At 38.9% G+C, this 16,448-nt stretch overlaps 1 protein-coding gene across 4 annotated transcripts in view; it reads right to left on the bottom strand.

The window, feature by feature from the left end:
* Nucleotides 1-16,448, bottom strand: part of cpne5b (copine Vb) — a 108,376-nt gene that overhangs the window by 34,002 nt on the left and 57,926 nt on the right. For 3 of the 4 annotated variants that reach the window (XM_046384236.1, XM_046384235.1, XM_046384237.1), the window contains one exon: nt 6,485-6,548. In XM_046384236.1, coding sequence (XP_046240192.1) covers nt 6,485-6,548 — 64 coding nt within the window. Of the gene's footprint in view, nt 1-6,484; nt 6,549-16,013; nt 16,179-16,448 lie in introns of those variants that run through there. The other variant, XM_046384238.1, reaches the window with a different exon arrangement.

A 16,448-nucleotide genomic window follows, 5' to 3' on the forward strand; every position in this document is an offset into this window, starting at 1 on the left:
TTCTAATCTCTGCTGTTTTCTGTCTTCTATCCCTGGATACTGGATGTGTGTGTGTGTGTGTTCTGTTTCAACAAGTACATAACTTCAGCAAGTACAGACTGTGACACTGTAGTCTCTCTGTACATGAAATAATGTTTGAACTCATAATTTAGGCTGTACTGGATTGCAGCACAGCTCTCAATACTCTACAGACACATAATGAACACTGTTTGTCCCTGCACCTCCTAAAACTGATTAAAGAAACTGATGTTTTCTCCAGGGCTCATCTATCTCGGAGATTTATATCACTCCTTTGGTTCCTTTGACTACTGCTATTACTACTATTATGACTATTACCTATCATCTATAGTTCCAGTACTCCAGTGTTTTGCTTGGCATCTGTTTGTGTTCTCCTTCTCTTCAACTCTCAGTACAGGTAGTATTGTACTTGTACTAGTATTTCCTTTACTGCTACTTTACACTTCTGCTCCACTACATTTTGGAGGCAAATATGTACTTGGGGGCGGCACGGTGGTGCAGTGGTTAGCACTGTCGCCTCATAGCAAGAGGGTCCCAGGTTCGAATCCCGGTCTGGGTCCTTCTATGTGGAGTTTGCATGTTCTCCCTGTGCCTGCGTGGGTTTTCTCCGGGTACTCCGGCTTCCTCCCACAACACCAAAAAACATGCACATTAGGTTAATTGGCTACTCTACATTGTCCCTAGGTGTGAGAGTGTGTGGTTGTCTGTCTTTGTGTGTTGGCCCTGCGATTGACTGGCGACCAGTCCAGGGTGTACCCCGCCTCTCGCCCGTAGTCAGCTGGGATAGGCTCCAGCCCCCCCGCGACCCTGACGGATAAGCGGTATAGAAAATGGATGGATGGATATGTACTTGGTGTTATTTTCATAATTTATTTATTTTATCAACAGACAGGTTAAAAAGAAAAAATGAATACTGGATACAATAATGGGCCAGCACATTATTGACCCTCAGTACTGGTCAACCCTTAATATACACAACATACCTACATGTAAATACATGTATAATCTTCTAAAAACTCATCACTATACTCACATGTGTGATTCCAACATCAAACCTTCATCACAGCATATCCTTTTGATATGTACCAACAATCTAAAAGCTCATTTAGTGCAGCTTTTTACACCCAGCAGAGCCAACATGGATTGAAGCAAATGATCTGCCAATGTTGTTATTCTGTCAGATTTACATCTGAACTGCAAACTGGTTTGCTAAACAGGAATTTAAAGACCTACCAGTGACTTGCCGATCAGGTTGCTCACAAAGTAATTGTAGTTTTCAGTTTTCAAATGAACAGAATTTGGGAACGCTGCTGCTCTGAGTCCGTGAATGGAAGGACACATGCGGCAATGTATGCAGCTCTAACAGGCACATAAAAGCATTTATGGTGATGGAATGTGCTGAGGATATTAAATATGCATCTGCTTTTGCCTCATTAAGGTTCTGTGTCACGAACGCACACTCTTCCAAAAGTCTGTGATCAACAGCCATTTGCTAATATGGAGAGAATCAGAGTATCAATATTTAAAGGTGGGGTGGGGGGGCACAGGCTGGATAGAGAGACATTCACACCCTCAGGGGAGTAAAGAGTGAGTGTTTGTGACAGGAGAGATGAGCTGTGTATGTGTGTGTGTGTGTGCAGAGAGAAGGGGAGAAGAGTGTAAGGGCCAAACCAGTGAATTTACATTAGAATTACATAGGCATGAATTAATGTCAGCCAGTGTGTTTGTGTCTCTTGGGCTTAAATGTGGAAATAAGATAAATGACAAAGGTGGAAAGGAGAGGAAAAAGGGTTAGGGGGCTGGGGCTTTGAGGGTGTGGGTGGACTGACTCAATTAAAGGCCAAAGTGATGAGGTTAGGAGGAGAAAAAGGGGAGGAAAGGAGATAGGGAAAATGGCCTTAATGTGATAAGCAATGACAAATGGCTCCCTGCCGTTTGCATGGCGGTTCTCTGTGTGTTCACAGCGTACAGCCATGAGCACACATTCAGATTTATGGTGGGTAACATGCAGTACATGATCCCTCTTTGATTCACTGCATTGTTTTACATGTGCAAATCCACAAGTAGGTAATTCCTTGCCTGGATTCGCGCCCTCTTTTTTCTTTCTAGATTTAAAGCCACAGGATTAGTTGTTTTGTTGGTTTGTAGCATTTAATAAGAATCATCAGACAGTATACGTGAGAGGAAAGGAGCAGCAACAATTTCTGCTCCCCACTCAAAGCATCTTCTGATCGCTCCACTTCAAGCTGCTCCAGGTTTTCTACATTTGATATTTTCTCTGTCCTACTTGTACTCTGCTCACGCTAAGAGAAAACCTCTCCCAGTTTACATCGTCGCAAATGAGGTGAATGCTGCCCCTCTGATTTTTATTGCACAATGTGAAGTGAAATTTACAGGCGTCAAAGAAGACAACAAAGAGCAAGGGAGGCAAAGAGACATCATGGATCTGTTGTGTGAGGCGAGGAAATCATTCTGCTCTAAATTTGCAGCTGTCCTGACAAAACATAAATGCGCCATCAAAGGATCAAAAAAAGTAGCAAGTCTGTAAGAAAGAAAGGCAAATAAAACTGGAGTTATCAGACACACACACACACACACACAGTGGCATAATCATCACACTGTCACAGCAAAGAATTCCACAGTTAGTCATCTCCATTGGCTGTTAGTGGCCAAAAGACCCTGCCAGTAAAACAGTCTAATGGTTAAATGTGTGCAAATAAGGCGAAATGAAACCCTCGCTGGGTTTCTATCACCTTGTTCATTTGATGGAGCTTTATCTCCATGCAAGTGGGAACACAGAGAAATGCTGCAGGCAAAATTACACTGCTCTGCTCCCACTCTACACTGCTTATATCCTGTTGCAGTTATTTTAGAAAAATAAAATTAATAAGAATTCCTACAAGGACCAGTCTTGGATTGCTTTGCAGTAGAGAGCTGCAACAGGGATCCAGCTGGCCCGGTAGGATCATGAAACAATAATACAGTATAATTCCTTTAATGTGGGCAGGAGTAAGCAGTGAGTATTATCATGCAATTTGATAAATGAAAGTGTGAGATGCTGTTAACATAACTGTAAACATATGCCTGAGGTTTCAAGATCCACTTTGTATCTTCTGCTATAAGCCACAACACCAACTGTCAAAGGCAGTTTTTTAAGTTTATTATCAAACATTTGACAATTAATGGTTTACTTTTAATTCAGATCTTTTAAAGTAGCTCAGTTGAGTGGATCTACTGCATTCCTTCCTGAAATTAAAATAGTTTTTCTTTTCTTTTTCTTTTTTTTTTTTTTTTACTTTAAACAGACTTTAATGGGAAACATTGTTGTTAGATTCGGAGGGAGTGGGCTCAGAAATCCTGGAGGATTTACTATTACAGTCACTTAAGAGTGAACACCCCCCCCTCCACACACACACACACACAAAAATTGTTGTATAATGTCGTAGCCACCCTCACAATTTGCTTTGGGTGTGTCGATAGCTTCTTTTTTCAAGTTGCAGTTAATCACATTTATGTAACAGTAGCGTGCTAGTCATATGGTGTTCAGATAGCTGCAAAAACTTTTAATAACCGGCACATGGAGTTGGAGAAATTGATTACTTCATTTCATATATATTGCTTGTAAAATTGGTCACATGGGAGTGCAGTCTTATTTTAAATGCCAGTTCTGCTTCTCAAACTCTCATGGTATTTTGTTCATATCGCTTATATCAAAGCCAGGAACTCAAGTTAATTCAGAATGATCAGAAATGTTTTTTTCCCCACAGTGTTTAGTTGTTGAGTCGATTGCAACTTCACAATGATAAATAATTTCAACTAAGTATGTGTGTAGAGCGTGCAGTGGCCTACAACATCAATCATTTACTGCAATATTCATATTCAGTTTGTCTTCAAATTACAGGCTCGGTTAGCGGAGAAGTGTTATATTTGCACTATTATAACAGTCACTGCTATTACGGACCTCCTTAATAGATTGGTTTTCACATGTAATCACAGATGAGATGATGATGTTTTAACCAAAACACATCTTCTCTTCCCCTTTTCTAGTTTAAAAGCTTTGTGGTAAAGAAATACTTTGGCATTTTGAGAAATAAGCTTAATCACTTTAATCATATTTCGTCTAGTGACTGATCTTCTCATCAAAATCTTGGCTAAAAAAACAAATAGCAGTTGTGTTTAGTTGGGAGTAATTAGAAGTTTGCCACAATCTGAGTGCAAGGTTGATAAGATTAAACATAACAATTAACTCAGGTCTTTACTATTACCATTATTATTTGTATTGGGTCAAGTAAACATAACAAACAATCTTTGGGCAAGTAGATTTAAGTGGGGAAAAAAACAAAGCATTAAAGTTGAACCCTGAATAAGAAATAATAATTTTCCCTTTTTCAGCTGTGTTGTTGGCAAGTTGGATTTTGTTATCTTCTAGAACCACATTTCTTTAAACAGAACTGAGCTGCGTTTCTAACTTAAGTTACTGCAGTATTTGAGCTTTAGTGCAGTTGTTACTTAATAGTTAACTCTGATGATGAGTTTAACATTCAGTTACATTTTTTCCCTTGAGAGGAGTGGATAATAAAGATTGTTCATCCTTTAGTCATCTAAGATTAATAACATATAAAACACTGGAGCAACTGAAAAAGCACCAGCTATGGTTGCTTGTGAGGTCTCCTTTCAAACTGCATTGGTGAGCTCTATACAGAAAGACAAACTGCACACCACACAATGTGTCACCTTACAGGCTAATATGACGAACTTGCTAGCAAATAGGTTCTTCTTTACACATCTGCCAGGAACAACGTCGGCATCTGTCGGTTGATTGGTGATTAGGCAGGTAGCATACAGTCGGTTTTAGAGTTTTCACGCTGAAACCAGCTGTCTATGATCGCGTGTTGAGAGCAGTCCAAAGAAATATGACTTGAGCTGAGCTGAAAGATGCCATAAAGCTCTGTGCCGATGGAAACTGCAGAGTTGGGTGCTGTTTTTCTGTATGTTCATCCCTAACCTCCGTCACACAAGTGGTCATATTATATATGTATATATATTTTTTACTGACAACAACAACAGTCCCTCTTGTTTAGTATTCCAGGATGTGCGGGTGACATCAAATGCAACAATGTTAATGTAGGAGTGTTTGTCTATGAAAATGTGTCAAAGTGGGTTGTGAACAAGCCTATCAAAGAGAAAGTATCTATAAGTGTGTGTGTGAGTCTCCCACACGATACAAGGTCAGGCAGGCCTGCATTTTAATTAACCTCTCCTCAGTCTCACACTATCATCAGCCTTGCTGCTCTTCTGGCTAAGAGCTGCTACATGCCGGATGTGAAATAATCCTCTATTGATTCACTTTAGTGTGTTCGTGTCTGTTTCTGTCTGTCAGACTGTCACTCATGCTCTTTCTCTCTCTGTCTATCACACACACACACACACACTCATACACACACTCATCTGTCTCTCCATCTTCTCACTGCTGGTTTGCTTGTTCATTTTCATTGAGCCATTATTTCTTTCTCCTTATGTGTGTGCTGGGAACCCAGTGAAGCATCCATAGCTGTACAGCACAGTGTTGGCTGAGGGGGCTGTCAGCATTCACCCCACCATGTTCTTGTGCCATTTCATTAGGCAGGGGGGACACTCTGCAGAGTGAGAGCAGCTGTCCTGCCCGTTATTTTCTCAGAGGTGTGCGTTTCAGGTCTGTAAGTGTGACTGGTGCTGTAGTTAGTTAGGTAGGTAGATATATGATAGCAAAACAATACTTTTATTTGATATGGATCACTGAAGATCAATACTGATGTCTCTAAAAAACTCTCAGTACTTGTCTCCACAGAAGAATCATATGAGGTGGAGGACCTATTGCCTTTGCAGCTGCTATTTAGATGTTGATGTCTATGGAGGCCCAAGAGAATGAGATGTCAGGGTCTGCCACAAAGCTAGTCTTAGTGACCATCGGGTAATTAGTCACTTTTTAAATTTAGCTTTCTTCCAAAAATACTCAATAATATTAAAATATATATATTTTTAAATGTTCTGCTAACTGTTATTAGGGTGTTAGGGGTTACACCACAGCTGTGTATACATACGTTGTATGTTACATGTGAACAGTGAACAATAATAATAATGATAATAGAAAAATAACCCTTACAAACACATATGGTGTTAAATTGTTTTAATGATTGAGTATCTGACAAAAAAAGAAGTAAACAAGGCACTTTTTTAATGGACAGATGGACTGAGCACTGACTTTTTTTAGCTCTTTGATTGTTGTGGGATTCCTTCTTAAAGTGGGCTAAATAAAGTCAACATGAAGCTTGCGTTGTTGTTTGCTGTGTGCATGCTCTTCATTTGCCCTTCTAAGCTTCCATACTTCTCAATTCACTTTATCTGTGGTCTGTTAAACCAGACTTTGCTTGTAGATGTTTACCTGCTAACGTGTTTTTGGCAGGGGAGATTATCATGGTTTACTCACTCGACAATTGCTCAGCTCCTCTGCAGACAAGATGATAGTGCCACATTTCTTCCCTGGGATCCCACTGTGGAGCAAAGAGAGAAAACATTAAGAGTCTCACAGAAATGAAAGGAAACAAATCTTCTGTTTGTCCACTCATGGTGGTCTAAAGTGATAAACAAAGACCACTGCAAGGACAAAAGCAAGTTCACTTTCCAACTGTGATTTGGTCCTCCTTACACTCAGAAACAAAAATGCATATTGATTTAACTCATACTTGAAATTTCTTAACATTTACAGGAAGTCTCAAGTCTTTTTTAATCAATAAATTTATTTATTCTATATTACTCTGGGGAAAGTAGATATAACTGCCCGCAATGTAAAAAAAAAAATCTATAATAGCTGATAAGTTCTTTAATATAATGTGTTAAGTCCACTATGAAGATTTAATTTTTTTCACTGTTCTTGAAACAGACACTGAGCGTTTCAAGGAAGGTTTACCCGTTCTTGAAGCTTGCAAACATGTTATATGGCCACTTCATATTCATGAGTGAATGCATGTGTGTGTGTTCAACACAGTGAGGCAGAAGGCTTTAACCTCATCTTGTTACAGCATCTTCTAGTCTACATTAAAACATTTTTCTTTATTGTAAGATCATATGAAATTTGTTTTGATCATGCTTGTCCTGCAAGGTCCAATACTGAATACATGGGGAATCACGTCAACAAAGGCAGAAATCCAAAATAACTCAGAATAACAAAATAACTCTTTTGGAAACGTGTAATTGTATATGTATTTCTTTGTTCTTTTTCCAGATCATTCTATAAGGGTTTATTCTTATCTCTTGGTTTCTGTACTAGAGTGAAGCTGTAGACTGAATACAACATCCCTGCATATTATCATCTATTGCAGAGCTGAGGTTATGTGATTATTCACATCTTTCACATCTCTCAATTTCAAAAGGAAGAAGAGATGGCAAAGAGGAGATGATTTGATTTGAGAATCAGAAAGGCCATCAAAAACTCAGCCCCCTTGTTGTGCTTATTAAACTTGACTCAAATTGAGAGCAGGGGGTCTGGCTAATTTCTTTGAAGCCTCTTCAGTGTTTTTTCTTCTCTCTGCATTTCGTGGTCAGCTTTTTTTTTCTCTTTTCTTTCCTGTTACTGTCTCAATTAACACTATTCTGTTGTTTAATACAAGAGGAGATGTAGCCTGTGTCTTAGTAATGTCTCTACAGTGTGTATCTATTTCTGTGTTTGGGTATTTCAAGTGCAGGCAGGCTGTCAAATAAGACCAAATCTCCTCATACTGTTATCCCGCTCAAGGTGACAGGTGGAATTGAATTGTAATGCCCATGAAATGGAGTTCATAGATTAGAACAAACGAGAGGCTGTATGAGAAGTTGTGGTGGTAAAGCTACCTGTAAATGATCTGAAAAGAAAATGTTTCTTGTAACAGTTTTTTAATGACACCCAAATTTATAACCATAATTCCAACTATTATTTCTCAAAAAACATAGTTACGACACAAGGATGAAAGAGAATAAGTCTGACCTCATGTTGTAATCCTTAATGCTCCATTTCTGTTTATTACTCAGATCTGATTTTTGTTTTTTGTCTGGCCTTTTCAAATAATTTTTCAAATGTGACCAATGTGAGATTCTATTGTGAACTGATCACAGAACTGATCCTGAACTAACCCTCATAGGCAAAAGAAGCTGTTACCTCCTCATTATCTCCTTGTTATCTCCTTGTTAACGGATGATAACAATGAGATATAAGACTGAAACCTCTTGTATTAAAAAGATCAGATTTTATGTGATTTGTGCTGTTCATATGGTTCCAAAATCTGTGAGTTAACATGCTAGCTAAAATTAAAAATTGCCCTCTAGCATCTTATGCTCAGAACAGTACACCCTGTAATTCAAGGTTTCAAGGTCCCCAAAGTCTCAAACCACCAACTGCTATCTGCCAAGTTAGCAAGCTAGGTAGTTTGGTCGACAGCGGGTTCAGTAATCTAAGTTCAAAAACTTAATTCAGATGGCTTACTTTTACCATCAACTCCTGCCTAATTGCTTTCAGCAAGCCATTAGTCTTTTGTGGAGCAGTTTATACTTATTTAAGTGGTTTTGTAATGCAGCTAATAAGGTAAAGTTATGCTAAGACAGCTTTGTTCATTTTGGATTCTCTGTTTCACCATCCCCTCAAGGATCAACACTGTTGAAAAGGCTGGCTCGTTGGTCAGTGGTGTGATTTCACTCTGTGTGGATAAATTAAGTGAGCCAGTTCCATTAGTAGTAGATTTTCTGTTGTCTAAAAAGCTGGTGTGACTGCCTGCTCTTACTTCAAACTACAAGGAAAAATCTGTCAATGAAATTAGATTCCGCATTGAAGTTGGATTTAAAAAGATATCAGGTAAAATCAGCTTCAGTAGACTCTGTGCTGTTTCCACTTGGAGAAAGTTGTCAACACTTTTATCCAACCCCTTTATTATGCTACTGCAACTCAGTCGTTCAGACATTCTAATTCTGTCTCCAGAATTGTGTTGCCAAGGCTTTTTACATTATCAAGAAAGATAAAACTACATTACTCCAACTCTCCCCTCCCACTGGCACCATTTATAGAACTAAGTTAAAAAGCTTGTTTTCTTGTCTACAAAGTACTGAATAGTCTTGCCTCTAAGTGAATTCCTGTCCTAATACCATGCTGGTCTTATAGCTTGAACTGAGTTAATAATTGTATCTAAACAAAATCCATCCAACCCTTTGTCAGGGTGAGAAATGTATAGAGCTTTACCATATAAAATATGCTGCCATTTAAGGTCTATAACATTATCAATAAAACATCCCCCATGCCTCTCCAGAACATATATTGCATTTATCTGTATGTGTAACGTCGACATATGAGATCCTCCAAGCCATTATCTCATTGGCCTACCTGAGGATAGTGAAGTTTATCGTGATCATTCTTTATGTGTGTTATTTATCTCATTCTTCAGTTGTGTGTCAAAGTAAGAGAAATGTGGCCTATTAGTTGGAAAGTGGGACTGCATAGGGAGTCACTGGGCCTTTGTCCCACAGTGCAGGGATGATCAGTGAACTGCAGGCTTTAAAGTCTGAACTTTACACACTTTCACCTGCAAGCTATTCACATTTGCTAATAGTCTGCAGAGCCAACTAGGATGCTTAAATGAATTTGTAAGTGTTGTATGTCCATTCTTCCTTATAACTTCTGCCATGCATATTTTATTCAAGTTCTGGTGGGAGAGCAGTTGCACAACTTTGGGAAAATGTAATTTTCCACCTTTCTTTAAAGTAAAATTGTCACCATATAATATTGATGTCTTATCAATGCAGGAATCCCATTGCATGCTGGTATGACCCATGCACCTGCCCAATAGACTGCAGTCACGGGTTGGTTTTATTGATGTGCCTATAAACACATACCTTAATAATGGCAGACATTCCATTAATTTTGGAAAGGGCTGTCCTGTCTCCTAATAAATCTGTGTGTAATCAGTTACTTGTGTTTTATACATACAAATATATATACGCAAAACATTAAGTGTGAACACATTCTAGTTGTTTTTTGCCACAGTATCTGTTCTTGGCATGCATGATTAAACTAGCCAACTTCAAGTATTTATGTTTAGGGAAAGATCAGAGATGAAATGTGCCGAGATATGTCAACTAATACAATTTTTAATAAAACCGTGATCTTTTTGCTAACCTCAACCAAGGTTTTCTTTTTAGTTTTAAACTAAAAATACACAAGGTGCATCATGCCCTGATATGCACCAGTAATATGCACCAGTGTCAAGCTGAATATGAATGTCTTGAAGGAGAACTGAAAGATTTCAGTCAAAGCTCACTAGTAATTTCCAGGTAATTGCTGTCTCCAAACAACATAGTTGCACGTAACGTACTGCAGTTAGGATTTCTTTCCATCAACTTCCACGAAAGATTGACAGATTCACAGATGAAAAGACTGGATAAAGTGCTCCCCAGCTGTGTGTATAAATGCTTTCTACTCTATGTGCAGAGGTGAGTGTGTTTTAAGAGGCTGATGGAGATCCATTCAGTAAAAGTCCCCATCGATCTTCAGGTGGGGAAACCATCCCGGTTGAAAGTGTGAGTCAAGCAGGAAACAGTGAGTGTTTTTTATTACCCAAGTTCTTACACACTCACACTGGCACCCCATCAGCTTTCAATCCAGCAGTGTAGCCTTCTGAAGACAAATTCCTACATATCTACATCCTTCTCAGCTCATTCCTTCCTTCACCTCCTGTAACCGAATCAATTCCCTCTCTGGACTTCCCAGAAATAGCCTGTTCTCTTAAGTTCAATGAAAAGTGAAAATCAACGAACAAAATAGTTTGGATTACACAAGTGAACCCGAGCTGTGCTGACAAGCTGTGGCTACACAGAAGCTGCAGCGCAACGCAGCAATAACTACATGAACAGCACAGTGTTTAGCCACAGGCTTTCAAACATTCTGTCTTTCAAACTCCATGTTTACTGGTCATTAGTTGGCTGATAAATTCCTCAGTGCTATAAGGTCTATGTTGATTAATAATACTCTTTCATGCACATAAGCTTTAACACTGTATGTGTATAAATGGTGAAATGTGAGCATCAAAAAGTCCTAAAAGCTGATGTTTGCTCACTTGCACATTTCCAAACCAACAACAATCTATTCAGTTTATTTTCATTTGTGAAACATCCTTTCACTCTCTGTGGCCATGATTGTAAAAAACCATATTTTGTAAGTGTATTATTTTTAGATAACTCACAGACACAAAAACAAATTAGTTGATGTTAAACTGCAATTTGTCTACTGCTGGATTTGATCCATCTTGTATGCCTGTGCATGCCAGGAGTCCCACCCATCTTGTCGCTCAAGAATATATTGGAAGGAGGAGATGAAAACGATTGAATAAGATCTCATTTGCACCTTGCTATTGATTTGCAACAGCAAAAAAACAACAACAGAAAAAAGACTCACACTCAGACTTGATTTCTAATTTCCCTTAGTGATGGAGAACAGACCTCCTGAGGGTGCCACAAATAAAAGATACTGCTCCATCATATTACTGTAAACCTGAAAGCATAATCTAATAAATGCGTTAGGTTAGTTTTATTCTTTGAACTGCACCTGGGTAAATTAGAAAGCTCTTCCTGCAATAACTTAAAATGCCTGAAAAGAAAATTTCTTTCTTTCTTTTTTTCTTGGAAGAGTCAAAGCAGTGGTGCATGCATAATATAACCTATCAATTAACACAATGCTTCAAAGACCCACAGGGTACATGCAGGGGCGCTTTTGAGTCTCTGATTTTAAACAGAGGAGGGTTCTATGTTAAAGTGCCCACACACACACACACACACACACACACACACAAAGTTGTGTTTCCATCACTTTCGGGGACGTTACATAGACTTACATTAATTTCCTGGAGGATTAACCAACATCTGCCCATAACAATAAACATTACTTGCCTGATCCTAATCCTAACCTCAAATTAACCTTAAAGCAAGTCTTCCCTAATATTTAGTGATTTACATTGTGGAGACTTGCTTTTTGTCCCGATAAGTAAGGCGAGTCCTCACAATGTGACTGTGTAAACAGGTTTTTGTCTTAACAGCTACAAGAATAAGCGTACACACACACATGCACACACTTTTTATTCACAGTGGTAAGAACCTGCAATTACAGAAGTCTTCAGGGAGTCAAAGACTAAAGCTAACTAACAAAGCTGCTGTGAATAAGGAACAGCTAAATTAATTTTGCCAACGGGGATATGAGATGGACAAGAAAAGGAGAGAGGATTGAAAGTGTGTAACTACTGGGCAATTTTTCAATCTATTCTCAGTTCTCTTTCCAGCTTACAATTAGCAAGAATAAGAGCCTACAGCCATACTAGCAGCTCTTTGGGGCTGTACTTAGACATAGTGGTGCTATGAGCTGACTTCAGCTTGATGAAGTCTCACTGTGACAATGCTAACATGCTGATACTAAGCAAGTATAATGTTTACCATTTTCACAATCTCCTTTATGCTAAGATGGGCTAATTACTGTCAAATACAAACAACAGCTGAGAACAACAGGAATGTGATTTGTTTTGCAGGTTATTGAGTCACAGTGTGGAGAAAGTAGTGGACAAAGGGAAATTTTGCACTAGATGAAATATCACAGGATCACCAAGGTTATTATAGTTTATCCTGAGTGAGACATAAAAATATCTGAACCAAACTGCATGGCAGTTCATACAAAAGTTGGTGAGACTTTCACTAAAAAACACAAATCTCCACCTTATGGTACCAAAGGGAGAGTCACAGCATAACCAAAGTCAGCAGGATTCATTCTGTGGCAATCATTGCACAAAATGTAAACCCAACCCCTCAAGAGGTTCCTGAGATATTTCACACTGGACTGAATGTTCATAATTCACGCTGCAGTACAATATTCACCTTATTATACTGTACGAATGAATACACCTGCAACTGTTCCAACCTAAACAAGGGTCCAAGTAAAAGCACAAAAGCATTCAAGTAACTTGAAGCTCAGAAGTTTGTATCCAGGGCCAAGGGCCATTGTAAATAATCAAACATCTTGAGAGTGAGATTGTGCTGGAGACCTTCCAGAAGAGCACTCTACCAGAGGGATCTACAGTAAAGAAGAGCCCCCTCATTGATTCACTCTGTACAACAGCCTGACTGAGAGGCTGGAAAATTCACCGCTGATTAACACAGAAAAATGAGAGGTTTCAAGTGAGGGAGAAGGGCAAAAAGGTTGAAGAGTGAATTGAGCTTGAGGGCAGCATGACACAACATCTATGGAAGATTTTCAGTTTGCACAAGTTGTAGTATGTTATGTTATTGTAGGAGAAGAAAAAAACTCGAGCACTCAAGGACAAAGAGAGAATGAAAGCGATAAAGAGAGGGAGCAGAAAGGGTCTGCACACCCAAATCAATGACATTGTGGCTTTTAACCCGTTTTCAATGTCAAATTCAACACAGGGGATAAATGCACAGAATTTTTCAGCAACACTTTTCTTAGTGTTGAACAGTGAAGAAGGTGATATTTTACTAGCCATTCAATATGTTTGTAGTCTGTAAATGCTCATGTCCTTTTCCATTGTTGGAGTTGGTACATTTGCATGATGCACATATAGGCGTACAAGGCACACAGAATAAAGTCACAATACACAAGGAACTTTGCATGTCGAACATGTAAGAACTGAGCAGAGTTTTTCAGAGCTGTGGCATTTTGTTGAATTCAATCAATCGCTATTAATATCCAAAAGTTTTCTAAATTGTTGGGCTTTCTATTTGGAATGATTGCAAAACAGTGAATTGGGTTGTGTGGTAAAGCTGTTGTATTTCCCATTAAGGGGATGCATATAAAGATTGTAAAAAATTACATGTCTTTTTAAGATATCCGGAGCAAGTTTCTGCTGTTACTTTGTGCCAGCAGCACTCCGCTCAGACATCTCAGACATAATGAAGCCCTATTTGTTGTATCCTGACTTTGAATACGTCTCAGCTTCATTGCTCAACAGCCTGCAGTTTGCCTGTAAGGAGAACTTCAGATTCAGAACCGAGATATAGAAAATTGTCTGATGGTACATCGTCCATCAATCTTCTGGCATTTTCTGGCAGGCTGAAAGCAATTTACTGAGTTAGAACTTGACACATACCTCCTACACCATCTTTTCTCACAACTAAACGTGCTTACCACCTTAATTCCAACCACAGAAATGATTACACCCTGCCATTCATCAGTGAAATTATTAGTGTTTGCAAATCACGTTGCTCTTGTGGACCTCGTCATTAAGAATGACGACTTCAAGCACAGGAGACTGACTCTTCAGCATGGGGTGCTGTCATCACCTTCGGCTGAATTCTTGTTAAGAATTCACTTCCAGTACAACTCTTTTGCTCATTTATACTTGCAGTCGAGTTGCCAAGAAAAAGACCAAGATTTTCATTTTCCTGTGGACTGCAATCCATGACCCCATCAAACAGGGAGAACATCATCTGCCTTGTCAAGTAAAGGAAGATTCCTCTGCTGGTAATGAGAGGCTCAACATTTATAATTAGTCTTGGTTCAAATCAGTCAGATCAGTTGAAATGTATTGTATGTTGTTCACATTCCTGAGAATGTTGTTTACTATCAGCTACCTGCCAATGAGGACCTGCAAAACTCCAGACTTGTTAAGGACGTGATAGGAAAAATGGCCACTAGTCAGGCAACAATCTGTTGCAAAAACTCTTGAAATATTTCTCAAAACTTACAATTCAATTCTATTGACACAAAAATATCTGGAAACAGCTGTTACTGATCTTAACATAAGTTAAGTAAATCAGGGATGTATTTAGGCATATTACTTGCTTTATAGTCAAGTGATAGGATTTTAAAATCAATCTTTGACACAAAGGAAGCCAGTACAGCTTGATTTCAGGACGGCGAAATCAGGAGCCCAACAGAAGTGTTCAGGACAAGCAGCTGTCTGATTGATTTACCAAGACCTGTGAAGACACCGTTACAAAAGCTTGCAGAAAATAAATGCATGAAGTTTTTCTATATCTTGTTCATATATGGCTTTGTTTTTAATATGGTATTAGGCTGATTTCCTAATTGACACTTTATGTGTTATGTGTTACTATCAGCCTCAGCAGCGTCAGCCGCCACCACCAGTGTTTCGGCTATACTGGTGGGTTTATCTTGCTGCTGTCAGGGGCAGGTGGACCTCAAATATAAAATCTCCCTGTAGAGTCCAAGCACCAAAGGCTCACTGATAACTTAATTATCACATCCTCTGCTGTAATAAACAATTATCTTTACTTGTCCATCTTGATTGGAATGCTGTACATGCACAAAATCTCAAGAAAAGAGGCACAACCCTTAATATGTTGCGAAGTGCACACTTTAAATTCAGTGTGTCGTATGTTGGTCAGTGAAATGTCTTCCAGCTGCACCAGTGTTCGGGTTTGTCTCAGTGCCAGGTTCTCACCCACAGGTTACCTAATCCATTCCTCTGCGCAGCTTTTGTCTAAAATGGTGATCAAGAATAAAAGAAAGCAGGGCATTTAGCCTCCTGGTGGCTTTTACTGATCTTCAGGCCACAAACTGCACTCTGGGGCTGAGTTGAGTGGGAGGCAGGAAAGTAAAAGCACCGTGGGGGATTCCTTTAGCAAGCCTATTGGAGGTGGTGATTATCAGTTGCTATTAAAATGGACCAAATGTTCATCAGCATGTTCTGGGAAGCATAAAGGCGGATGGTTGCTGAAAGCAAGGCTTCAACTCTGGCACTTACTGATGATGAATATTGCTTGCTATTGTTAGAATACCTCACTTTATGGATACTTATGCTTACCAAATTTTGCAACTTGGGTTATCTTGTAAAGAAGACACCACATTAAATATTAAAAGAAAGAAACTTGCTGGTCATTTAGCACATGTACAACAAACATTTATGGCAAGTAATATAAAATAGAGTGAAAAAATATAGGAATGCCAAGCATCAAACTCAAATTGAACACAGCTGACAGATCAAATTTTTTTTTATTATTGGACAAGAGTTACAGTACGGTTGACTCAACGCATCTCCCATCATCTAATCACTTCAGGATCACATGCAGGTCAGGTACTGTCAGGTCCGTTTCCCTTTGTACAATGTAATGAGTCAAATCTGTGGTGGACAGCTCGCATTGTGCTGTGGATGACATAAAGGTCATGCTGTGAAGCCAAAAGTTGTTCAGACAAAGAACTTTAAATTAGAGTTGAAAACAGTAATTTTGGGCGAACTTGGGTCAATAAAAACATACCTAAAATATTTCCATTTGTGCAAACACAAGACACCAGACATTTTAAGATTTAAAGCTTCAGCCAAGTGTTGAAGCTTATGCTCTATATGTAAAGAAAAAAACATTTAAAGGAGATGGAGAGGCAGAGAAAGGAAGTAATGAATACAAATTAAAACAAT

The sequence above is a fragment of the Scatophagus argus genome, chromosome 3 (assembly GCF_020382885.2).
Source record: "Scatophagus argus isolate fScaArg1 chromosome 3, fScaArg1.pri, whole genome shotgun sequence".
NCBI lineage: Eukaryota > Metazoa > Chordata > Actinopteri > Scatophagidae > Scatophagus > Scatophagus argus.